Genomic DNA, 26,923 nt, shown 5'->3' with positions numbered 1-26,923 from the left:
CTTCCTTTCTTGCGCAGTCAACCATGATGTTGCCAACAGGGGAGTTTGGTCATCTGCATGTGCTGAATGAAATGAGGTCTCATATGACAGCAAGTGCTCAAATGCAGCTTTTACGGCTTGTCATCCACTCGAGTCTGCAGAATCTCTTGCTGCAGGTATGTGTTCTTATCTGCAGAGGTGGAAAGTAGCAAAGCATAATACCTTTCACTACACTTAAAAAAGATGGTTCTTTAAGGGTTCTTTAGTGGTTCTATGTAGAACCATGAACACTCAAAGAATCCTTTGCATGATCAAAGGGTTCATTGCATCATGAAAGGGATATTCAGATTAAAGGACAGAGTGTTGTAGATTGTTCTATATAGAACCTTTTTGAAAAGGGTTCTATATAGCACCTAAAAGCATTCCTCTATTGTTAGTGTCAAGCTTGTAACAATAGAAGAACCCCTTTGGGTGCTTTAGAGCATCTACAACACATTCTCCATCAATCTGAGGAACACTTTCACGATGCAAAGAACGCTTTAATAACGCAAAGGGTTCTTTGAGTGTTCATGGATCTATATAGAACCATTTTCTTTACTAAAGAACCATTGAAGAACCATCTTTTTCATTAATGTACATTTAAAAAATTGCCCTGTTAAACTCACAATTTCAAGATTCATTACTCTATATATTTTTGTAGGTCATGAGGTGATTTTTTTTGGAGATGGTCCCAAAATATGAACTCAATATAAATGATAATTGAACAAATAGTATGCAAGTCAGTGTTGGGGCAACAGTATCATAAACCTTCCATCAATAACTTACTGCTTTCTCTTGAAACAGACAGCACCTTATTTAAACCCTCAGAAATCCAAACATTGAATTTGTTTATGTATTTTCATATCAGAATCAGAATCAGAATCAAGCTTTATTGGCCAGGTATGCTAACGCATACAAGGAATTTGGTTTTGGTTACAGGAGCTCACAGTACCAGACAGACATTTGCATGTAGTAAATAAAATAAAATAAATATAAAATATAAAGAAAATAAAATAAAACATGCATTCCTACCATCACTCACTCAAACACACACACAGTCATACCTGTAAACCTTACATTGTGCAAAGTATGGGTCTAAAGTTAAAGTGCTGAGTGCAGCAGCAGTTAAAGGGTGTATAGTGGCAGAGAAAGGGGTCAGTGAGGTGACAGTCCAATAAGTGGGGTAATAAGGCAGGTAAGTAAGATGCTAGAATAAACACTGGTTTGAGGCGGCAGTTCCAGAGGATGGAGCTGAATTAGGTACTATATACCAGTTTTTATGAAGTGCAGTTTGAAGCTGGAAAATTGTTTTGTGTAATATTTTAACTGTTCAAGAGAGTGATATTTATCATTTTAAACTGTCTTAAGGAAGCCCCTGACCACAAAATTTAAATCATTAAGTTGAATTTTATTTGATTGTAGTATATATAATGCCAAAAAGTGGAGATCTGTGGTTGATCTGTCTGTGGAAATATATATTTATACATAAATTTGTATATGTGCATCTTTTATACACAGTCCTATGTGAATGGTTGGGCACCCCACACCAAATGACATGTTTTATTGGTTTTCTGAATGAAAATAAGTTCAGAAATAAGTGCAAAATGAACACATCTTTTACAGGGAGCGCATGTCTGCGCATTTTAATGCACAATTACTGTTTATTTGCTTGAACTTAAAATATAGTGCATACATAGGGGAAAATATATTGGGGGAAAATGGCCTGCGCAAAGGTTATGACATTTTGTATTTTCTGTTTTATTTTTTTTAAATATTTCTATTATGTATAGCAAATAAATAGAAATCAAGCACCTCTTCCACTTCAAGGCCAAGCTGGTTATCACTAGAAAGCATGAATGCCCACCGGAATTATTATTTGTATTATTCGTATATGGAGGATGACAAATACTACTCAGATATGCCAGCTTCATGTTGTCTAAGGTTTTTATACATCTTTGTTTCTTCCACATACGTCTTTAAAGGAAACAACACAGTAACATTTATAACTGTACTGGCATGTATTAAACCATGTATCAGACATATGCATCGTCCATGTAGCCTGTCATTCATATATGTCCAATATGTGATACATAAGTACATGTATTTTGAAATACATACCTGACCCATTGATATATATGCATATATGGCAATATATCAGATTTCTGCCCTGGTGAAAAAAATTTCCATGCTGTTCTAAGCTGATATAAGCATGTTTTTGCTGGTCTAGTGCTGGTTTAGCCAGCACTGGTCAAGTGCTGGTTTAGCCAGCACTGGTCAGCCAGTGTGGTCATGCTGGTTGATCAGCATAGCAGCATCCAAAACACAACATATGCTGGTTTTGCTGGTTTTTCTAGCAGGAGGTATTGGGTCCTACAGGAAACTAGTGGTCTCTAATGCTGTCTAGTAAGGCAATTTCCTTTACAAAACCATCCGTTTTGAATCATGATGGTTCTAATGGTCAATTTTCAGCAGGGTTCCTAACCATTTCCTTTCTGTTAGGGAGCTTTTAGGCCCTCTGACGTCTGGTTCCATTCACCACCACTGTGCCTCTAGTTTGTATGGAGCATTTGAGGGCATTTCACGTCACACCACCTTAAATGACTTTGTTTACACCTTAACCATGTCATTATACAGAAAATATGCCGCTTTAATCCAGTCTGGCTTCATTTAATATGCGAAAACTCGAACATTTCTATAAATTTAGTGATTTTAAGCAGATTTATGGAGGATCACATGACCTGCAGCTGAGCTGATGGCTGATTAAAGCCGCCCGGGTCCTCCATGGCTAGCTGACAGCTAGGCTAACTGTTTATAACGTGAAGAAAGACACTTTTCCCTCAGCCTGTTAGCAAAATATCACCATTAGTCCCTTCTTTTTGCGCCAGTTCAGGAATTTTCGACCTAATTACAAGATAAGTCGTGTTTTTGGGCGCATTTAGTCCCGTCCTAATTGAGAAGAGGAAGCTGGGTTCAAGGTGGCATGAGCGGAGAAGCGAGTGTCTCTGTTTATTGACATGGCGGAGCAGATTTACGACATTAAAGGAGCTCTGAACTCTGGAAATCAGTTCGCGGAGGATCCAGTAAGTTCCTACATGAGTTTACTGGGGGTGAAGTTTGTGAAGGTGAGGCTGTGTGGCGTGTATTTGCTTCTAAAAGAGGAGAAGTGGAGGCTTTTATCTCTAGGCTTTGCTAACTGGCTATACTGAGCTGTTAACTGTGATGCAAAGCGGTCCGTTTCATGTTCCACTCTCAAAAAAGATGGTTCCTCCAGGGTTCCTTAGTAAAGAGAAAGGTTCTGTTTATTTAGTTCTGTATATAACCATTTCATGCTCAAATGAAATCAAATGGTTCTTCAGACTGGTGGAGAATGTGTGGTATGTCGTTTTATATAGCAGCTTTTTGAAAATGGTTCTGCTCTTGTTACGATATCAGACTTGTACACACTTAAAAAGGTGGTTCTTCAAGGGTTCCTTAGTAAGGAAAATGGCTGTATACAGAACCATGATCACTCAAAGAACCCTTTGCATGATTAAAGGGCTCTTTGCATTGTAAAAGGGTTCTATATAGCTCCAGAAAGGGTTCTTCTATTGTAACAAGCTTGACAGAGTAACAGTAGGAGCACCCTTTTCATCTACAGCACATTCTCCATCAATCTGAAGAACCATTTCACTATGTAAAAAAATAGTATAAGCATGAAATGGTTCTATATAGAGCTCATATTTCTGAACAGAACCAAACCCCTTTCTAAAGAACAGTACTTTTAACTTTGAGCTGTTCTCTTCAGTCTCTTTTGGGCTCCATCTTGGTCAGATTTACACTGACTTTTAGACCTGCATATGGATTAAAAGCATACATTGTCCTTTTTGTCCTGTTTAGGATATTGAAGCCTACGCATTCGGAATTGTTCACAGTCGTGGTGATGGGAACCAGACATCTTACCTATATATATCTCTGTTGTTGGAACAAAACCTTGTATCTCCATTTTTGTCATTTTTCAGTTTTTGACAGAATTTGAAAATGCATGTTGGCCTTTTATAAATTGATGAAAATAAAAGACCCAAAACTACTAGGAAAACATCTGGTTCCATTGACTTACATTAAAAGTAGAGTATGTTTGTTTCCTTGTCCTATAAAGTTACTGTTTTGGAGATAGGAGGCTTTGTTCCGTGTGTGTATGTATGTATGTATGTATGTATGTATGTATGTATGTATGTATGTGTGTGTGTGTGTGTGTGTGTATGTATGTATGTATATATACACACCCCCACCCCCGATTTACCACTATTTTGCTCTCATCAACATTGCATACAAAAACATAGACTTGTGTAGGTTCACTGGTGGCTCTGGATAGTAAATAAAATAACTATATTTGTGTTGTAGGTCTCACAACCTCTGGTTCCTATCACCCCCACTGGTTTACCTGAAAATGTAAAAGTTGGTGGAATTCCCCTTCGAAACAAGTAAAAATGCCTAGAAATCCTGCATTTTAAGATGATTTCACTTGCCAAATCTTCCCTTCCTGCCCTTTGTCAGGAGCTGGAGGCCATCAAGGCCCGTGTGATGGAGATGGAGGAGGAGGCGGAGAAGCTAAGGGAGGTGCAGTACGGAGGAGAGAGACAGCAGCTCCTCTACAGCCCTCAGGCAGGTGAGCTCGATCAGCTGGCCTGCACCTGAGCCCATCTGCTGGGCCGCGGTGCTTCTCACATGTGCTTCATCGCTGCCCAATGAGCCGTGCCCCAGAAGGGCTCTCCTGCTGCCTGCGGCGCGCTCTTAGCTAAAGACGCTGCTGTCAGCGCGGGGACGGCCTTTTTGTAGCAGTTGTGCACCTTTCAGTGTTTCGGTTAAGGGTGGCCAATATGTTATTGTGACAAGTGAGGTGGCTGCGATAGGTTTTTCTGCATATATCAGTTGTTTGGTAAGTACAGCTTACATCTGCATGGATCATGAAAAATAGATGTATTTTTCCAGTTATATAAAAAATGTAAACAACCAGTGTGTAGTAGCTTCATAAGTACTTAAGGCACAGTAATGGAGTATGATTGGATGTCAGCATATTGTGTAATTATCTTATTTTATTTTTTAAACCGATTGTTTGATATTTTTTCTCTCTCTTTTTTTCTTTCTTTCAGAAATTGTTTATTTTTGCATACATTTAATAAAAATTATCATTTTACTCATAGCTTTTCATAGCTTTTTTTTAAAGTGGTAAAAATCCTAAGCTTTAGGAATGCACAGTAGGGCAGATGTTTAGATTTGACAAATTTCAAACCAGTATTTGATTATGTATTTATTGTATTAGAGAAGAGCCAAAATATCTGCATGTTATTGATTTTTACTGCATCTGTAACCCCACAGAAATGAGTGTTACTCCACAATACTTCTCGAGGTATATATAGTTCCTAAATTTTTACGTTTTATAAATGTTTGTATATCCACATCGGCCCACAGTCCTCATATCGGTACAACCGATCTACCATGAATCTTGAAAGCATCTTCAGATATTGTGATAAATATTTTTATCATATTGCCCACCCTTAGCACCAGAGACACAAAAAGGAAATCTATTAACTTGAATATTAAACATGAATATTACAGCTACCCTGACGACCTTTTCTGCGCTGTGTGTTTAGGTGCAGTTGTGTTCAGATGTAGATGTATTCAGATGTATTCAGCAGAGGATCTGTGTGTTTCCCCAGGACTTTTCTACAGTATGACCCATGAGGAGAGAATAGATGCAGACAACAGATCTGTCTATGTGGGGAACGTAAGGCCTCTTGTTTTGTTAAGGAGTTTTCCTTTTTATGCACCATAAACTTTTCTGTGAGCCTGCTTACACTTAGCCACTCTGGCTGATTGAACAGCTGTTTGACCCTGAAAAGGGCAAAAGTAAATAAAACAGAGAAAGGTGGCTGTCTGATCACTCTGACACTTCGCAAGGTGTTTTGAGCAGAATTGGTGACGCAGTTGGGTCAAGTGAAAATCATTCCGTTTCTTCAAGCCACACTCAGCTTTACTCCTCCCAAACAGAACTGCGCTTTAGTGAAAATTAGGCCTGTGCCAGGCAACAGTTAATTTAGTTACAGCCCCCAGTGGTGGTGATAAATTGTTTACAGCCAGGCTAATTAAAAAGAAGTTTATTTATTGATTTATTTCATGCAAAATATAGGAAGACACTAATAACTCCACACATGAACATTACGGAACTTTCACTTTCAAACATGTTGGGTGATGTGATGTCCTGTGTGGTGTTTCACGAGACACATCAAATTTTGCAGAGCCTGTTTGGGAGCCGTATGCTTTGGTTTCGGGACCAATTGCATGTTCGGTTTTCATACCACAACCTAAGCAACCACCTGGGATTCCATAAAAATTGCCTAGCAACACCTTAGCAACCACCTGGGATAACATAACAAAGGTTGTTGTTGTTGTCGTTGTTGTTCCTGGGAGAAGCAGCACTGATAAATCGTTTTTTATTTTTCTATCAGATGCATTCATGTGGAAAATAAATGAAAATTAAATAAAACAAATGTGTAGATAAACATAACGTCGTGATCAGAACAAAACCTTGTATCTCTTTTTTTAGTTCTTTCTATAGTTTGTCATAATTTGAAAAATCATTGTGTGAAAGTTTAACAACAAAAAAACTATTTACATTAACTTGCATTAAAAGTTAGTAATGCTTTTTTTAATTATACTGTAAAGTTACTGTTTTGGACATGTGAGGTTTTTGACCTACATATAAGGAATCTGTTCTAGATAAAATAATAATAGAAGAGATGAAGAGTGTAAATAGGCTTACTGTGTTGTAAACACAAGCACTACAAGCTTCCTCTGTCTTGTTTGTCCTGTGCAACTTAAATACTGCGAGTGCTGTTTTGAACGGAAACAGGTGGATTACGGGACCACCGCAGACGAACTGGAGATCCACTTTAATGGCTGTGGTCACGTTAACAGGGTCACCATCCTGTGTGATAAATTCACTGGCCATCCTAAAGGGTGAGGACAGGATTGCATTCGTCTGTTTTAGCACAGTGAACGAGCTTTATGGATCCACATTCTTTCACTCTTCATCAGGTTTGCCTACATTGAGTTTTCTGATAGAGAGTCGGTGAGGACGGCCATGGCCCTGGACGAAACCTTGTTCAGAGGGCGCCTCATTAAGGTGAGAGTGAACGCCATACAGCCTTTTTAATGGTTAGGATGAGTCTTTTTGAGCTAAATATTGGGGTTTTTTTTCTTCTCAGTGATGAGTGGCTTCCTGCTGTTAAGCTCCAACACTCCAACACTTCTTTCAGTGACTGGAGCTATAACAAGCTCGAGGCCACAGACAGTTGAATAGTTTTCATTTAAATAAAAATTATTGTTTGTAAAGCTTGTCTTAAAATTGTGAAGGGAAATTTTAAAATGATTCCCATTGTTGTCAGATAATATCAGTTAATCAATCAACCTTTATTTAACCTCAGAGAACATTGAGGGTGACCCTCATTTACAATGTTGCCGAGTTGATACAGGAAAAAAGGGATTGATGTGTAAGAACATATCAAATAATAAAAATCACTCAAATCCGGTAAGTAAAATACATAAACAGTAGAAAATATAAAACAATAATTAAAGCATAACTGAAATGTAAAAGTTGATAAAATCAGAAGATAAATAAAACAAAAGGAGGATATGATCAAAAAAGGAAACTAAAATTAATTAAAATGACTGAAGTAATAACAAAAAATAATTATCCTTATTCTTGTTTTAATCATATGAATAATAATAATTATAATAATAAACAATAAAAAAATTAAATAACTAAAATAATGAAAATAAGACAATAATAGTAAAAATCAAGTAAAACAGTTGCAGGCGGTGTGGAGGTGGTTAGAAAGTAAAAGTTTCCAATGACACCAGCAAGCTGAGCTTTAGTGTTTCCTGTAGTGAGTTCCAGCTCGTACGTCAGGCTCGTTATCTTGCTTGACCCTCCTGGATATTCAGCACAATATGCCACAATGACTGTGACAAGCTCATGGCTCTCAGGGCATCTGTCCATGCATCTGAAGTGTTAGTCCAGTGTGGAAACAGTGCTACATTCATATGAAGAGTGTCAGCAGTGAGAGCGCCTGTGACAATTGTGACAATCTGTGACAATTTCTGTGTTGAAAGAGCAGCTCAAAATGCATGAATACTGAGCAGCTACAGTTATTTACAAAAGTTTGAACACCCTATACCCCCTCAACAAAACGTGTACTATGAAGTGAAAATAAGTCAAAGCATCCTCTATGAAGAACACTTAAATATGTCATTGTATTAGAAATTGTGCACTAAAATTTTGTCATATTGGAAAGACAAAGTAGACACAATTTGTTTATTTTTCCCCCCAATATGTTAAATTCAGCAAATAAACAGTAATTGTGCATTAAACTGTGCAGAAGTGTGTTCTCTGTAGAGCAGGGGTGACTAATCCTGGTCATGGAGATCTACCACCCTGCAGAGTTTAGCTCCAACCCTAATCTAACACACCTGATCCAGGTATTCAAGGGGCTTCAGGGGCATCTGACAATATGAGCCAGGTGTGTTGGGTCTGAACTCTTCAGAGTGGTTGAACTCCAGGATTGAGCACCCCGGCTGGATCTGTTAACTTGGATTCACTCAGAAAATCAACAAAACATGATTTGAAGGGGTGCCCAGACTTTTGCATACGTCTGTACATATCGCTGCTCTCGGAACAAAACCTTGTATCTTAAAAAGGGTAACTTTACAGGAGAAAGAAAAACGTTCTTAACTTTTAATGGAAGTAAAAGGAGAACTATGATTTGTTTATATTTATTTATGTTGGTCTATTTATCATTACATTTTTACACAACATACAGGGCAACGGCAAAATGGAGAGATGAGGTTTTGTCGCGACAGCAACGATGTGTTTCCTTTCTGGTTAGTTAAAGTTTACGATACTGTGTAATGCTCCCTCTGCATTGATTTTAAGGGAGGACAGTGGAACAAAATAGTCCAAACAAGCTGTCAGAGTAGTAAGACATTGTTTTAGGCTTCGTTAACTTTATTAACTCACACTTAAAATATCAGAAACTGTGACATGTTTGGAAAATATCAGTATCACTCAGCACTGCTGTATTTTGGCCACAGGTATTACCTAAAAGAACCAACATGCCGGGCATTAGCACCACAGACAGGGGGTTCCTGCGGGGCGGCCGGTTCAGAGGTAGAGGCTTCCGCGGTTCCAGATTTAACAACGGCAGGTTTCGCGGATTCATCAGGTCAGTGCTTCACTCAGTGCAGCAGCGTTCTTATTTCATCAGTGTGTAGTCTGATGTAGGTCGAGTGCAAACAGTGAGTGTGTTTACATGCACCCCAATAATCCGGTCATAATCAGATTTCTGCAGTTATCTGATTATTGAAATGGTCATGTCAACAGCACACTCCGATTTCTTAGATCAGAGTAAGGACTAGAAATCTGATTAAGAAATCTAATAAAGAGAGCTGGATTTTAGCTCAGTAATCAGATTTCTCAGTGCATGTGAACTCTTACTCTGATTTCTTTCGGAGTTCCCAGTCTGCAGTGTAACAGAAACAGACCGGTACCGGAAATAAGCGAGCAGCGTTGGCACGGGACGCAGCAAAACACTTTTGGAGCGACACTGAAACCACTACTTGACGAAATGAAGAATTTAAATATTCTTCATCTTCTAGATGATGCATATTGATATTTTCATATAAAGTGGCACTAATATATATATATATATATATATATATATATATATATATATATATATATATATATATATATATATATATATATATATATATAAATAAAAAATTATAAAGCTTTAGCATGCAGTTTTGAGTTTTACATTATGTTTACATCACAGTTTATTGGCTCATTGCAAAGCAGAAATCTGATTACTGTCTGACTCGTGTAGACCAGGAGTTTCCCCATTATCTGATCACTACAGCGCATGTAAACGTGTTGATCGGGTTACTGATAAAATCTGGTTTTCTGCAGTTATCGGATTATTATTAAGTGCATGTAAACGCATTGAAACTATTTCAAAAGTTGCTTCCTTTACTTGTTGAGGCTGTGTGATCATCTTAATCAGGTAAATTATTAATTCTATAAATGTTTTTGTAACAGCACACATCATTAAAAAAAGTCTGTACAGTCCATATATGAAAACTAATCTGTGAAAACAGCCTGTTTTGAATTCACTGTTTTTGTGATGTCACAAAAAAACACCATATTACTTGTGTTGTACCAATTCAGCCTTCAGCAGTTTAGCATTGCCCACTCACACTGAAGTTATAAGGACTGTTTCAACCCAGACAGAACAGACCTCGCTTACATATTTCAGTCTTAAAGGCACAGTAACAGTTTGTTTTATTCTATGCCTATGTGTCAAACTCAAGGCCTGCTGGCCAGATCAGGCCCACCACACAGTCCTATCCAGCCCGCAGAAGTACTTTAATGTTCTATTAATATTAGCCCGTTTCACAATGCATTGCACTACAGTCCCCAGCATGCACTGCAACATAATGTGCCCAACTCTCCTACTCCAACAACAGTCTATGGGACAGCGGTTGCACCTCAATTCTACCCAGTTCTGCGCAATTCCACACCAGTCATATCACCAAATGCATTTCAGCTGCAGTTTAACCAACATAAACACTTAATGTCAACTCAGCAGCTCAAAAACTGAGCCCAAGTCTTAATAAACTTGCTGCAAATAAAGGATGCCAGGCGTCTAGTTCAAGCAAATAGATAGGTTTAAAAGACCGACCACTTGGAGACATTTAAATTTTGGACAATTCAAGTGTCCATGCAATATTTCAAGGTCTACAAGTGTCTATATTTTACTATTGACGTTTTTGCATATTTTGAATAAACAGTGGCCAGTTCAGGTTACATCACAACATTTAATTAAAAATGAATTAAATTTTTTCCTCTGGCCCACAGATTTGATGAGATTTTTTTAAATATGGCCCTTTTACTGGTTGAGTTTGACACCCCTGTTCTAAGGGATAAAGAGAGGCAGGAAAATGATGTAGAAATGAATGACCTTTTTTATGTTCATGGCACATAAAACCACATGTAATAAGTGGACCATAAATAGGGGAGAAATTCAAATGCGGGTATAATGTAGACTTTGTATGTTGTTCCTGTGAAGAACAGATTTACTGACCTTGTTTCAGGGGCGGTGGAAGAGCCCAGCCTTGGTATGTTCCTTATTGACAGAATGAAGACAACTTTCTCTTTTTTCCCCCCATTTGTTTGTTTTTCTTTTCTTGTATGGTCACCTAAGCACTTATCGGTGCTAACTGTTTAGTGTCACCACAGCCCTGCCCTTATCAGGACTCTATCTATGAAGCACATTTTTCATTGTACAGTATTAAGTATATATTTTGTGTATAGCTCATTTTGTCTCACTGATGTCAAGCATGAACACTTAACTTGCAACAATGGAGAAGACTTGGTTTACACTAATGGACTGTTACTATTTTATTTATATTTTATGGATGTCCTTTCTTTAAAATTGACTAGCTGGTTAGAGGCTGGAATGCCTTTAAATTTAAGTATTGTTTTTTTCTAATTTTGTATCTTCTGTGGTTATTCTTTACTGTAAATAACTGAACGAATTTCATGGAGAAAAAATAAATAAATGGATTCATTTTCCTTTTGCCTGTATTACATAAATCAACATTGGTCGATTTTAAAGTGTAACTCAAAAGACTTTTTATTTCACACAGTATACAAACATATACAGCTCAGGACATGAGTGCAGAGAGGGGGACACAGAAGCTGCTGTATTTACAGTAAGAACAGACATAGTTAGGAGGATTGCACCATCATAGTTGACACCATGCTGTCAAAGGCCCTGAAACAAGAGAAAACATTTAGTTCAGGGGATTCATCTGTAAATTCAGCCAAAGGTGCACAAGAGGGCTGTATGATACAGGGGCCATTCTACAGAAATGTCCATTTTTGTCTCCCTTGGGTTTAAAGATATATTACACTTGGGGCTACAATTTATTTATACACTGCTCAAAAAAATAAAGGGAACACTTAAACAACACAATATAACTCCAAGTAAATCAAACTTCTGTGAAATCAAACTGTCCACTTAGGAAGCAACACTGATTGACAATCAATTTCACATGCTGTTGTGCAAATGGAATAGACAACAGGTGGAAATCATTGGCGATTAGCAAGACACACTCAATAAAGGAGTGGTTCTGCAGGTGGGGACCACAGACCACTTCTCAGTACCTATGCTTTCTGGCTGATGTTTTGGTCACTTTTGAATGTTGGTGGTGCTTTCACACTCATGGTAGCATGAGACGGACTCTACAACCCACACAAGTGGCTCAGGTAGTGCAGCTCATCCAGGATGGCACATCAACGCGAGCTGTGGCAAGAATGTTTGCTGTGTCTGTCAGCGTAGTGTCCAGAGCCTGGAGGTGCTACCAGGAGACGTGGAGGAGGCCGTAGGAGGGCAACAACCCAGCAGCAGGACCGCTACCTCCGCCTTTGTGCAAGGAGGAACAGGAGGAGCACTGCCAGAGCCCTGCAAAATGATCTCCAGCAGGCCACAAATGTGCATGTGTCTGCACAAACGGTTAGAAACCGACTCCATGAGGATGGTATGAGGGCCCGACGTCCACAGATGGGGGTTGTGCTCACAGCCCAACACCGTGCAGGACACTTGGCATTTGCCAGAGAACACCAGGATTGGCAAATTCGCCACTGGCGCCCTGTCCTCTTCACAGATGAAAGCAGGTTCACACTGAGCATGTGACAGACGTGACAGAGTCTGGAGACGCCGTGGAGAGCGATCTGCTGCCTGCAACATCCTTCAGCATGACCGGTTTGGCAGTGGGTCAGTAATGGTGTGGGGTGGCATTCTGTGCTCGCCAGAGGTAGCCTGACTGCCATTAGGTACCGAGATGAGATCCTCAGACCCCTTGTGAGACCATATGCTGGTGCGGTTGGCCCTGGGTTCCTCCTAATGCAGGACAATGCTAGACCTCATGTGGCTGGAGTGTGTCAGCAGTTCCTGCAAGATGAAGGCATTGAAGCTATGTACTGGCCCGCCCGTTCCCCAGACCTGAATCCGATTGAGCACATCTGGGACATCATGTCTCGCTCCATCCACCAACGTCACGTTGCACCACAGACTGTCCAGGAGTTGGCGGATGCTTTAGTCCAGGTCTGGGAGGAGATCCCTCAGGAGACCATCCGCCACCTCATCAGGAGCATGCCCAGGCGTTGTAGGGAGGTCATACAGGCACGTGGAGGCCACACACAATACTGAGCCTCATTTTGACTTGTTTTAAGGACATTACATCAAAGTTGGATCAGCCTGTAGTGTGTTTTTCCACTTTAATTTTGTGTGTGACTCCAAATCCAGGCCTCCATTGGTTAAGAAATTTGATTTCCATTGATGATTTTTGTGTGATTTTGTTGTCAGCACATTCAACTTTGTACAGAACAAAGTATTCAATGAGAATATTTCATTCATTCAGATCTAGGATGTGTTATTTAAGTGTTCCCTTTATTTTTTTGAGCAGTGTATTTTAAAATAAAACCAGTTATTTGAACAATTACACCACCTTGAGCCTCAATTCAGCAATATTGGTTTTTAAATCAATTATCTAGAATGCTCAAGGATCAGGTCAGGATGCTCAAGGCACACAATAAAACATTCAGCGATTGGTTAGAGACTCATTTGCATATTGCAGCCTTCTGTGCTAACAGTATTGTGAAGGCCAGGCCTGACTGACCACTTTATTAGGTATAGCAATCTTGTATCTTCACTTAATGTCCATTTTATCAGCTCCACTTATCACAGAGGTACACTTTGTTGTTCTACAGTTACAGACTGTAGTGTGTATACTTTGTTAGCCCCCTGTATTCAATGGTCAGGACCCCCACAGAGCAGGTATTATTTGGGTGGTGGATCATCCTCAGCACTGCAGTGATACTGATGTGGTGGTGGTGTGTTAGTAGTTGTGAGAAAAATAATTAATTATTAGAAGCATCGAGTTTCCTTCTTTTGAAAGGTTCTGAATCAATGCCCAAAATATCATAATAGGATTTTTAATATACTTTTCTCTTCTGTAAAATGTACTTGTGTGCAGCCAGAGACTTTGTAAGGTAGGATACTCTGGCTCAGCTTGAAGGAGGAAAAAGTGCAGGATTATCATGATAGATGCATGTTTTCAGTCACAAATTGGTCATCCTTTTATGTGAATATGGAAAAAAAGGCCTGAAACCAACGTAAACATGGCCCTACATAGGAACTTGGCTTTAACAACCACCCCACGAACTGAGAATATCAGAGTATCACTGGATTAGATGCTGCTCACTGGCTAATCCAGTGATATTCTGAGTTAGGCTTTAAGTTTAAAAACTGTTAATCCTTCAGTAAAATTACATGCAACATAAAAAGTAAAAAATACAGTATAAAATCTTAGCTGCCCATTGTTACATGTTAGATTAAACCTCATTAGATGGTAAAACTGAAAATAATCCACCACCAAACAACACCTGCTCAGTGGTGGTCCTGTGGGGGTCCAGACCATTAATGAACACAGTAAAAGATCACTCACTAACAAACTATGCAGGGAAACAGGGTAGGTGTTTCTAATAAAGTGGCCAGTGAGCATAGTGCGCAGGCCTAACCCACAGTATATTAATATTAAACCAGTTCTTACTTTGACTGAATTGGATCGCCAGGGTTGTAGAAGGGATTGCACATAACATCTGTGAAGGAATTGTGCAATTTTCTGAACATCTGTGGAGACAGAATGACTGGTAAGATGACTTTCTATGCATGTGGTAATCCAGAATGACTCTGCATGACATTCAAGAGTTGTTAAGACTTTGAGACATGTTAGCTTACGCTTCGTATCTCGTTGTCTCTCAGTGATGTGTTTGAAGAGTCTACGACAATTACAAACTTCACTTTGGAGTTCGTCACATAGCCATATCTGATATTTCAGTTAAGGACACCTTAAAGAGAAACTCCCCCCCTAAGACCTTGTTTTTCATTAACAGCTGAAATGCACTGTTCTGTAATAATAAAATATACCAAAAATGTAAACACGTTTCCAAACTGTAACAAGCTTAGTTTGTAATAAAGATGTTGGACTGATTAAGTGAGGATTCTTGCGAGTCTCCATAAAGCTGCCGGTGTTGCATCCGATTCACGTTTCCCTTCACAACTCAGACCCTCGGGCGCCGCACTCACTGAACAGACATCACGGTGAGCAACACTGGAACTAAGGAAAGCGAAACGGTTGACGTTAAATGGCCACTGTTAGCAAATGTGTCAAACTCTCGGCCGTACAGCCTTTCTTGAACTTTTTTTTCTGCTTTCCGTAGTTCTCTCCATTTTTCTGGTGGCTAATGTACGCTAGCTCTAAAACACAGCAGCTCAGCCCACCTGGTTTCCCTCCCTCGTTTTTGACACAAAATAAAGGGCGACTGCCTTTTTCAAATTATGTCAAAAAAAGAAAAACGGCAAAAATAGAAATATGAAGTTTTGTCCCAATAGCAACATCATGCTACATTGTGGCCAGCATTGTTAAAAGTGAATTAGAATTAAATATACACAGCAAAAGTTTCCATTTATGAGCAAACTAGTTCAACAGTTCATCGTTTTCCAATATCGTTATTTATTTATTTATTAGCTGTTTTCAGGGGGCAGAAGACAGTAGTTGTTGGAGACTGTGAGCACATCATGTGAAGGATACACTTTGTAGTCCTCTGTCGGGTAAAGCAGACCCAAGTACAGCTCTCTTTGCTCAGCCATGGCTTTCCCCACTGTAGAGATCTTCTCCTCCACTACATCCAGTGAAGTGTGCACAGTGTAGTGGAACTTCAGCTCACTCTGGGAGGGGACGCTCCGTATGTACAGAGGGTAATTCTGTAAAGGGGACAAAATCGCACAAACGCTAAGACGCGAAGGTAAAAGAAAACCTTGCACATTTACAACTGTAAATAAAAGCATGCAGTAAAAGTACATTTTGCACTAGAGACGCATATCCGACACTGGGTATCAGTATCAGGCTAATATCAGCAGAACATGCTGGACTGGATATCGAAGAAGCAAAAAAAAATGAGTATTTAAGTCCACTGATGAGCCTTTGAGATGGACATGGTTTAGACTTGCCTGCATTATTCTGAAAAGTATACATATTTTTACCATGTGACTATATCTATATATCAAAACTACCACATAAACTCTTCTTCTGAGGTCGGTGAGGATGTGCAAAAGGAAATGTAGACTCTCATTTACTTATTACAAAGTGCAATGTGATCAGCACTGCAAGTGTTAAATACTACTTATTAACAAACACAATATTGTGCAGTCCTACTGCCAACACACAGATGCACTGCAAAATCCTAATAATGTAACGCTGTACTAAAAAAATACAATGCAGTTTTCATTTTTTTTGGATGGGGGGGTCATAATCATGCAGAAAAGATCAGCTGTTACTGCAGGTAAATACATTTTCCGAGAGGTTTTAATGAATAAAGTGTGGATATTAAAGAGGAATTCCAGTGAGTTCTCAAATGTCTGCACCTCAATGAGTGCACTGTAGAGAAATTTTTTTAAATTGTTGTGGTGATAGGAACCAGGGGTTGCAATGTCTATACCACAAATATAGCCATTTTATCTTCTATCCAAAAGCACCAGTGAACCTACACGGTCTTTTGAATTTTTATACAATGCTGATGGTGAAATGGAAGTAAATAGTGAAAAATTGGGGTCTGTTTTGCTTCACGGTGCCCTGCATGTATCTCTCCACTATGAATGTATATATATCAGGCAGTGTATTCATAACCATTGCATGTAATCATTTTCTGTGAGGGAGCTTTTAGAGGCATTAAATTCTTTAGTCGTCTGGTTCCCATCTCCACCACTGTAAACAACTCTGACTCGGTATGTTTCTCTAGAATGGAGCACTTCACGTCAAACCTCTCTGAATGACTATTTACATCTCAACCATGTAATCATTCAGAATTTTGTAAAAAATGGTGGAATTCCCCTTTACTGTGCTGCAGTTACTGTAGGTAAACGAGTTTCACTACAAATAGAAAGCCTGTTAGAGGAAATCCCAGCCAAAGAGCACCACAGATAAACCAGACTGAGTTCCACATATCAGAAAAACAATGTCTGACATAATAATAAATATGATTACAGCTGGAAAATCCAAATAAAGTCTGTTAGTAAGTGAATGGTGGAGCTGCTGGAGCTCCTCTTCTCTGAGCCACTGACAGACAACATCAGCGTTCACGATACTAAAACTCCATTATACACAGCCCAGCATCGCGACTGAACGGTCCCGGTTATGACATTTATGTCTTTTTAAATGTCCCCAATCCTTAAAACGCATTTTAACCAGAGATAAAAGCAAGAAAAGAAGATATTTCAGTGTTTACCTCCTTCGCTATCACCGCCACACACACCGCCATGTTGAGACGGTGACGACACACGGCCCCGCCCACGACACGTGACGTGACGCAGACTCGGCGTTTATTTTCTTGATTTATTTTAGGTTTGGAAGGTTTTTTTTGCTTAAACGAGGCGCTATTTTTGTTAGCAGTCCTGTGTGCCGAGAATATGTCATCCGTGGACCTCTTGCAGTGTTTATGCAGACTTCTTTAAACTTCGACTCACATTCAGAGGACGCTACTGTGCGCACTTCCTCAATGTCCGAGGCATGTGATGAGCAGAAACTGGAGATGAGATGAGATGAAGAGAAATGGGGGTCCAGCGAATCAAATGTGCGTCCATCCTTTTCTGGACTGTGTGCTTCCTTACAGCCACCGACAGTCAGAATGTGTCCACTCCAAATATCATCATCATGCTAATGGATGATGTGAGTCTTTTAAAGTAACTCCGCTCCTGGTGCTTCTGTACTCTTCTATACTTTAGGTGCTTCTGTACTACTGTACTTCTGGTGCTTCTGTACTACTGTACTTCTGGTGCTTCTGTACTACTGTACTTCTGGTGCTTCTGTACTTCTGGTGCTTCTGTACTACTGTACTTCTGGTGCTTCTGTACTTTGGGTGTTTCTGTACTTATGTACTTCTGGTGCTTCTGTACTTTGGGTGCTTCTGTACTTCTGGTGCTTCTGTACTACTGTACTTCTGGTGCTTCTGTACTTTGGGTGCTTCTGTACTTATGTACTTCTGGTGCTTCTGTACTTTAGGTGCTTCTGTACTTCTGGTGCGTCTGTACTACTGTACTTCTGGTGCGTCTGTACTACTGTACTTCTGGTGCTTCTGTACTTCTGGTGCTTCTGTACTTTAGGTGCTTCTGTACTACTGTACTTCTGGTGCTTCTGTACTTCTGTACTTTATGTGTTTCTGTATTTTATGTGTTTCTGTACTTCTGTCTTTCTGCAGTTCTGGTGCTTCTGTACTTCTGTCCTTTGGCATCCATCTTATCAGTTGTGGACGAACCACCAGCTGAATTTCTGTAGTTCTGGTCAAAGTTTAAGGTGCTGATGCTCTATTTTGTGCAGCTTGTTTCTGTTCTAAGTAATTCCATGAAAAGAGTGTCATTTAAGTCCACACCAGAATGTGGTATCACATGTTTTCCAAGCTTAAACATATGAATTCATCATGGTGGACGAAAATATTTCATTGTAAATGAAAAAAGTTTGCTTTTCTACATATTTTTTAGGATGATGTGCGTTTTTTGACATGTTCGTATAGACCAGTGGGCACCAACCGTCCTCATAGAAGTCTACTTTCCTGCAGAATTAGAACCAGAATCTGCAGGAAGGTGGATCTCCAGGACCAGGGTTGGTGACCACTGAAGTAAGATGTGTTGAAACATTAATCAGGTATAATCATCTGTCAAGCTACACTCTTAAAAACATGGTTCTTCAAGGGTTCTTTAGTAAAGACAGTGATTCTATACAGAACCATGAACACTTAAAAACCATTTGCATGATTAAAGGGTTCTTTGCAGAATGAGTTCTTCAGATTGACGGACAGTGTGTTGTATATGGTTCTATATAGAGCCTTTTTAACGTGAAACCTTTTCTATGCTCAAAGTATGTTTCCACTAGTGATGGGAGTCAATTCCGAAAGAGTCAGTTCTTCAACTCCAGTGCGCTTGTTTACCAACTTTATTATAATCCATTGCTGCTCATCAGCTGCTGATAAACGCGTCTGCCACAGAATAATCGATAGGCATCATGATATTTAGTTTTTATGAGATTTAATAAGATTTAAGAAGTTGGAAAAGACAAAATAGAACCTGTAGTGCCACATATAATAATAATAATAATAATAAAAATAATAATAATAATAATAATAGTAATAATAGTAATAATAATTGTTATTATTATTATTATTGTTGTTGTTGTTGTTGTTGTTGCTTTGCAGTCTGCAACCTCTAACTAGAAAAGTGCATTTCCTGAAGAAAATACAGACAGATTGCGCAGCTTAATCAATTTCCAGGTGGTTGCTAGGGTGTTTCCAGGCAGTCACTGTGGTATTTTATGGTATTTTATGGCCGCTTGCTATGGCATCCCAGCTGGTTCCTGGGAAGCTGCTAAGTGGTTGCTGTGGTATCCCAGGTGGTTGCTAAGGTGTTTACCAACTTTATGATAATCCAGTGCTGCTCACCAGGCACTGATATAAACGTCTGCCTCTACAGTAGGGGTGGGCGATACGGCAAGAATGTTATCACAATACTTCAAAGCATTTATACTCCATATGCATCACGATATTTAGTTTTTCTGAGGTTTAATAAGTTGGAACAGACAAAATAAAACCTGTAGTGCCACATTTAAAAATACTATAATAATAATAATAATAATAATAATATAATAATAAGCCTACAATGACAGTGATCTTTATTCAGTCTTTTACAAACTGCACTAAATCCAGTTAAACAGGCTTAATTCTGCTCACTCTGTAATTAAATATATAGTCAGTCAGTATTCTTTAAGGAACTGACGATATCCACAATATGCTCAGCAAAGCATATTGTAATAAATTATAGCACGATAATGTCAAAATGTCATCATATTGCCCACCCCTACTCTACAGTACACCCCTACTCTGCACTCTGACTCTGCTATGGGGGGGGGACGTGATTTTCTTCATGATTAGGGCTGCAACAAACAAGGACTCAAAACTGTATGTAAGGAATGAAAAGAAAAACCATAGTAAACGATATTGTTTACACATTACACAGAAAGTAGCTGAAGTGCCATTTTTTCTCCCTGCTTCTTATTCGCATTTTCCGTTCCTCCTTAATGCTGCAGTTACATTCTTGCGCCTGTACACTAACTAGATACCCGCTGCGTTATTTAAGGTGGAACGGAAAATTCAAATAATAAACTGGGGAATAAGCTAAATGTGGCCTCATGGAAAGAGGAACAAGAAAACATTCAGCTGCTCTGGAATGAAAACTTTACTTTAAATGTTGTTAACTGGCTAATAATGGTGTATTTTAATAGAGTTATGACTGAAGTAGGTTAATGATTTTTTCAGTGCATCACTCAGAGTTTCCTGTCGACGCTCGAGCTCCTTCAGCAGCCCCATCACATGAAATATATGTGATGATGCGAATTCTGATAGTAAGATGTGTTGATACATTATTCAGCTGTAATCATCTGTCACGCTACACTCTTAAAAAACATGGTTCTTCATGGGTTCTTTAGTAAAGACAGTGGTTCTGTACAGAACCATGAACACATTTAAAAACCATTTGCGTGATTAAATGGTTCTTTGCAGAATGAGATGGTTCTTCAGACTGATGGAGAATGTGTTGTGTATGGTTCTATATAGAGCCTTTTTAAAAAGGGCTCTTCTATTGTTACAAGCTTGACATTGCAGAACCCTTTTTTGGTGCTATATAGAACCGTTTTCAAAAAGGCTGTTTATAGAAGCATATGCAACAAAACATTCTCCATCAGTCTGAAGTACCATTTCACCATACAAGGAACCATTTAAAGAACCTTTGAAGAACCATGTATTTTAAGAATTTCATTACACTATAATTTCTTAACACTATAAGCCACTCAAAACTGGGTAAACTACATTTAGAGTGGTTTAATATCTGCTGTATCTCTAGTAATTTAAACATGTTAATTGTAAGAAAACATTTAGTAATTATGATGTTTTGCTTTCCAATTTGTCACGGCAAGAAATTTAGCCATAAAAACAATGCACTGTCACATTAAGTGACTCTATAAAGATAAATATATAAAAGGCCCAATCCCATTTCTTACTTTTACCCCTACCCCTGTTTTCAAGTGTCACTTTGCCCCTTGGAACTGAGTTACAAGGGGTAGTGGTTGAAATCTTCCCCTCTGAAATGGGACCCTCAAATAAAAACAGCATTACTTCATAAACAGCTACCAGCGCTGCTCTGTAGGCGACCCTGCCAGTCTGCAGTGACAGCAGAGGAGGGTAAAGTTCAGCTCCTCACTGCTGGGCTTTAGTCACATTTCAGGGCATCATATGATCTTCAAAGAGGGGGGCAATTATTTATTATCTTCCACCACTAATTGTTCAGTGATCTGAAGCTGAAGTCAGATATTCACCAGCTTGTTGTTCGAATTTCCCAATTCCACCTTAAATGGTGCAGCAGATATATTCTGGCACTTCAGGCTTTGGAACTGCTGGACTATTTAAGGTGGAACTGGAAATTTAGCTAACTACTGAGACATCAGCAAACCACTAGCGATTTTCTATGCTTATGAAGAAAAGGACCATAATACACTAAAATTACATTAAACTAAGATAATACAGTGATTATTGTAATTTTCAACAGAGAAAATTCCCACATTTGTGGGTTTCTTTGGTCTCTTGTTCAGCCAGCTTGCTGGTTTTTCTTTTTTTCTCATATCACTCTGTTTGGAGTCTCTGAAAAACCTCAGTTTGGAGGGTCATGTAGCCCCAACACTTCACCCCACCCCTCTATCTCAACAAGAATTGGGACACCCTACCTAACCGGAGGGCTAAGGCCTAAGTAGTAGGGGTGTTGGGTGAAATGGGATTGGGCCTAAATGACCTTGATTTAAGTTCAAAAGCTGATACATTTTGCTTTTATTCAACATTAATAATTTGCTGTTTTTTCAACCCTGACTGGGTCCATCGAGTATACAGTCATGTTGACATGTTTGTTTGTTCTCTGTAGAGGATGTGTGAACTTACTGTGCACTTACTGTGAAAATCAACAAAACATGCACTTTGACTGTGTGTATTTAACTGTGTGTATTTGTGTGTATTTGACTGTGTGTATGTAACTGTGTGTGTATTTGACTGTGTGTATGTAACTGTGTGTATTTGACTGTGTATGTAACTGTGTGTATTTGACTGTGTGTATGTAACTGTGTGTATTGCTGTGAAATGTCCACCTTTTCACACTAAAGACAGAGGAAACGATGCGCTTACTGAGGGAAAAACAACACACAATTAAAACTATAGAGGACAAAAAATGTGATTAATTGACAAACACTTTTAAAATCACCACATCCGTCTGGCGCTGATCTCCTGGAATGACTCTACTCTGTTTTGGCTCACATGGTGCATTCTCCCCTGTTTCCTCTTCTGTTTCAGATGGGATGGGGTGATCTGTGGGGTGTTTGGTCAGCCCGCCATGGAAACTCCAAACTTGGACCTGATGGCTTCTCAGGGGATGCTGTTCCCTAACTTCTACACCGCAAACCCACTCTGCTCTCCCTGTGCGTGTCTGCACTGAGGTTGCCTTTAAATTGCTATCAGAACACATGTCTACACACTATATGTCCAAAAGTATCTAGACAGCCCTTCTAATGAGTGAATTCAGGTATATTAAAGTGCACACATTGCTGATACACATTGCAAATTCCCTATTAATACCCTTGTTTTCAGTAGAATCATAGATGTGCAGGTGTCTACAAACTTTTGGACATATTTAGTGTACCCAGAGACAGCTTTGCAGTACATTTTAATTATTAGTATAAGCATAAACATGAACATTGCAATGAAGTATTTAGTGTTTGCATTGTAATAACTACTAAATATACTTACTAACTGATAAATTCTTCATAGTAGATGATCCTAATCCTGATATTGTTAGAAGTGCACAGATCATGACTTTATATGACCAATGCCAATTTCTGTACAGCAAAACTGGCCAATATTTTTGTCATGAGATCTCATTTCCAGTACATTCTGTTAGCCAGTGTCATAATATAAATAACAATACTTTCTCTTTAAAGTGCCAAATTGGCATTTAAAATGTATAAATGTCCTGTATTATGTCAAACCAAATTTTCCTTACTTTTAAAGTTATGAAATAGAATTCAGCCCCGCCAGGTTCGAAAATTAAGCTGCAACAGCCTGTTTTTAATTTATTGTTTTGTGATGTCATAAAAATCAGAGTATTTGCATATATTTGCATATTCAGCCTACAGCAATTTAGCCCCGCCCACTCACTAACGCTAAAGTCATAAGGATTGGCTTATCCCATACTGCTTAAAAAATGTGGTACAATGCAGGGCAGCCAATCAGAACAGAATGCATTTACATATTTACAATATTCATTTACATATCACTCTTAAAGGCACAGTAACAAAACCTGTTCAACTCTAAGGGATAAAGAGAGCACTTACCTGCCTCACAATGCTTATGTCAAAAAATTACAACACAGATGGGCAGATATTAAAATAATAAGTGGGCTAATTACTGATCACGTGTTTGGAGTCCAATGCTGGCCAATTGTGGTCATTTTTATAAACATACTCTGCACCACAGTAAAATAAAAACACATATACGGCATAAATGGTGTTTAAGTCTGAGAAGACATAATTCTTTGGATTTCAGTGCTAAGACAAAACATATACTAGCACAGAGTATTCTGCAAAAGTTTGAACAAATTACATGTTTTGTTAATTTTCTAAGTGACAATAAGTGAACAAATCCTCTATAGAAAACACAATTAAATGTGGGCATTTCGCTGCAAAGTTTCGTGCAAAATTTCTCTTTATTAACATATAAAATAGGCCGTAACTTGTACACAGGCTGCGTGTTGTTTTATTTTTTTCTCAATATGTTAAATTCAGGAAATAAACAGTAATGGTGCGTTAAAAAATGTGGCCTCTGTAAAGGATCTGCACTTATTTTCACCTAGAAGAGCATGTCTGTAGACCGGGGCGCCCAAACTTTTGCACGCAATTGTATTTATCACATGTATGAGGAACTATGTGTACATTTTGGTTCTGTATAAGACGGTAGCTGTTGCACTATAATATCTCAGAAGCGCTTGATATTTCAGCTTAGGTACGACTTTTGGGGGGAGATCTTGATTTAAAATGACACGTCCAGAGGAAAGCGGCCTAGCCTCTGGCTTGGTCAGTTTAAAGCGCACCGCTACGTGAGAACCGCTGGCACTGAGTGGCAGGAAAATAGAACTCATTATGCTAATGTGGCTAATGCTCACACTACTGATGTATGCAAATTATACATAATTTGGGAATCTGAACGAATGTGTTATGCAGAAGATGTACCGTTAGGCCCTTCTCAGTTCTAATTAATATTTAAGCAAATAAGGCTTAATCGATAGTTAATCTGGAGAGTGAGATGAAGGCGCCTGGAGGAAGTCTCTGTACCTGGTGTTCTGTATTAGCGCCGCGGAGGCAGTATTAGAGAAACTTCCTCAGAACCTTAATTAGAATTTTAATCACAGAGCAGATAGGGCGAGGGTCTTCTAATCACAGTGCGCAGGGTGAGCTCCCCTTTCTCTCTCTTCTCCCTCTCTCGCTCTTTGAAATGAGAGTCTTATTTGCAGGCTGATTTTGTAAATTTAAACCAGCTCAGATTTGCTCTTCAGGAAGGTTTTTTGCTTTTCGATTAGATGTTCAAACTTTTATTTCGCGAGGACGGTCAAGTCTCTGCAGTAATATGTTTCCTTCATGCTTGAGATGCTTTCCGTGATGAGTAGCACATTCCCTGCCTTCGCTTCGTTTTCCCAGAGTGTTCTGATTTCCTGTGGTTTATAAGTGAAATGACTGAAAACGTCTTTCCCCTGTTCTCGCTCTTCTTCCTGTCCTCCAGCCAGAGCGGCCCTGCTTACTGGAAGACTTCCAATTCGCAACGGGTTCTACACCACCAACGCACACGCCAGGAACGGTATGACCTGCCATAACTCTACCATCGTCTTCGAACCTTTGACTGCGTGGCGTTGCCCTGTGGCAACAACTCGATTTTCCCATTATGTTTTTTTGATTTTCAACATTTTGAAAAAAATAAAATATTAAAGGTGATATAACTTCATAACGGTATGATCTACTGTAACCATCGCCACTATCTTTTAACCTTTTACTGCATGGCGTTCATTTTCCCATTACATTTAGTTGATTTTCTAAGTGAAAATAAGTTGGCACATCTTCTATAGAGATCTGATTGTAAATATGGCAGTTTCTACTAATTTTAGTGTAGCATATCTATATTTAACATATTGGAAAAAAATAAAATATAAAATTTTACATAACTTCATCACGGTACGATCTAACGTAACTCTACTATAACTCTACCATTGCCACTCTCTTTTAACCTTTTACTGCGTGGCGTTGCCCTGTGGCAACAACTGGATTTTCCAATTATGTTTGGCTGATTTTCTAAGTGAAAATAAGTTAGCACATCTTCTACAGAGATCTGATTGTAAATATGACATTTTCTTCTAATTTTAGCGCAGTGTATCTATTTTTTTATTCAGTTTATTAAAAAAATAAAATATTAAATGTGACATAACTTCATAATAGTATGATCTACCCTAACTCTACCCTAACTATTTTCTAAGTAAAAATAAGTTAGCACATCTTATACAGAGATCTGATTGTAAATATGGCATTCTCTTCTAATTTTAATGCAGTATATCATTTTTTTTTATTTAACATATTGGAATTATAAAATATTAAATGTGACATAACTTTTACATTTTTTTTTTTCCCGACTGTTAAGTTCAGCAAATAAATAGTAACTGTGGGTTTAAAGAGGTAGATATGTGTTCTCTGTAGAGGTTGTGTTATCTTATTTTCTCTTAGAAAATCAGCAAAACGTCATTATACCAGGGGTGGCCGAAACTTTTACATATTTTTTGCCTGACTACACTATAAAAGTCTTTTTTGTCCTTTGCGAAGCTGAAGGTTTTCTGAGTAAAGTTGCTCACTTTTTTCTGATCACGTCTTCCTGTTACATTCAGTAGTTCTTTTCAAAAACACAAGTTTGTATATAATTCATTATTTGTTTGCAAGAACTTCAAGAAAAAAAATTAAACACAATCTGTTTATCATGAATAAAACCAATTCAGATTTCATGGGTTTCAGTGTGGCAACAGCGTGCAGCAATGGACCTGCAGTCACACAATGAGAGTAATTGAATCGACTTTTTTTCATTACCATTTGAGGGTTTTATCAGTATTATTATTTTCATACTTTTCTGTTTTCTTAAACATATATGCATGAATGGCTGTTATGCTATGCTAATGCGCTGATTTGCTCTCATTGTAAGCATTGCAGATTACAGGTCTTTTATTGCATGATGTTGGCCGTATGGCAACAAAATGCACAGCACCCCCAAAAATGTTTTTTTTTTTCCAATTTCCAAATAACAGAAACATATTTTTTATAGTTTCGTAATTCATGCAGTAAAGGGTTAAGTATGTACAGTTCTGACCTCATGATTACATTGCATCACTGAACTTCTTGATTTGATACTTGATTTGATTCAGTTATTCTGGTACAGAGTCAGAATTATTTTTAAAAGTACACTGAATACACAGATATGACTGGAAGAACAGTTTACACAGAAATATAAACACAACACAACAAGCTTTTTAGGGAGATTTTTTTTGTTTTGTTTGAAAATAGCCTGAGAAGTTTATTTCGG

At 38.6% G+C, this 26,923-nt stretch overlaps 3 protein-coding genes across 3 annotated transcripts in view; 2 read left to right on the top strand and 1 right to left on the bottom strand.

Annotated features, from left to right (window-relative positions):
* Positions 1 to 2,939: 2,939 nt before the first annotated feature.
* On the top strand, positions 2,940 to 9,586 carry pabpn1l (PABPN1 like, cytoplasmic). Its single transcript, XM_036583893.1, has 7 exons — positions 2,940 to 3,098; positions 4,552 to 4,663; positions 5,715 to 5,782; positions 6,908 to 7,014; positions 7,093 to 7,180; positions 9,148 to 9,278; positions 9,568 to 9,586. The coding sequence occupies exons 1-7, from the start codon at positions 3,033 to 3,035 to the stop codon at positions 9,584 to 9,586; spliced, it is 591 nt and encodes a 196-aa protein (XP_036439786.1). The 5' UTR covers positions 2,940 to 3,032.
* A 2,138-nt stretch (positions 9,587 to 11,724) lies between these two features.
* On the bottom strand, positions 11,725 to 17,520 carry trappc2l (trafficking protein particle complex 2-like). The gene is made up of 5 exons (XM_036584431.1): positions 17,465 to 17,520; positions 15,772 to 15,944; positions 14,919 to 15,006; positions 14,731 to 14,810; positions 11,725 to 11,891 (listed from the first exon to the last, which is right to left on the bottom strand). Exons 1-5 carry the CDS (start codon positions 17,495 to 17,497, stop codon positions 11,846 to 11,848), a joined length of 420 nt encoding a protein of 139 aa, XP_036440324.1. The 5' UTR covers positions 17,498 to 17,520; the 3' UTR covers positions 11,725 to 11,845.
* Positions 17,521 to 17,535: 15 nt separating this feature from the next.
* galns (galactosamine (N-acetyl)-6-sulfatase) overlaps positions 17,536 to 26,923 on the top strand; it is a 55,631-nt gene continuing 46,243 nt past the window's right edge. Inside the window, 4 exon segments of the mRNA XM_036584424.1 lie at positions 17,536 to 17,904; positions 22,613 to 22,630; positions 22,632 to 22,737; positions 25,091 to 25,165. Coding sequence (XP_036440317.1) covers positions 17,788 to 17,904; positions 22,613 to 22,630; positions 22,632 to 22,737; positions 25,091 to 25,165 — 316 coding nt within the window. The 5' untranslated portion in view covers positions 17,536 to 17,787.

Source organism: Colossoma macropomum, unplaced genomic scaffold (assembly GCF_904425465.1).
Source record: "Colossoma macropomum unplaced genomic scaffold, Colossoma_macropomum, whole genome shotgun sequence".
NCBI lineage: Eukaryota > Metazoa > Chordata > Actinopteri > Characiformes > Serrasalmidae > Colossoma > Colossoma macropomum.
Note: the sequence above shows the minus strand (reverse complement) of the source record. Positions and strands in the feature narration are given on the sequence as shown.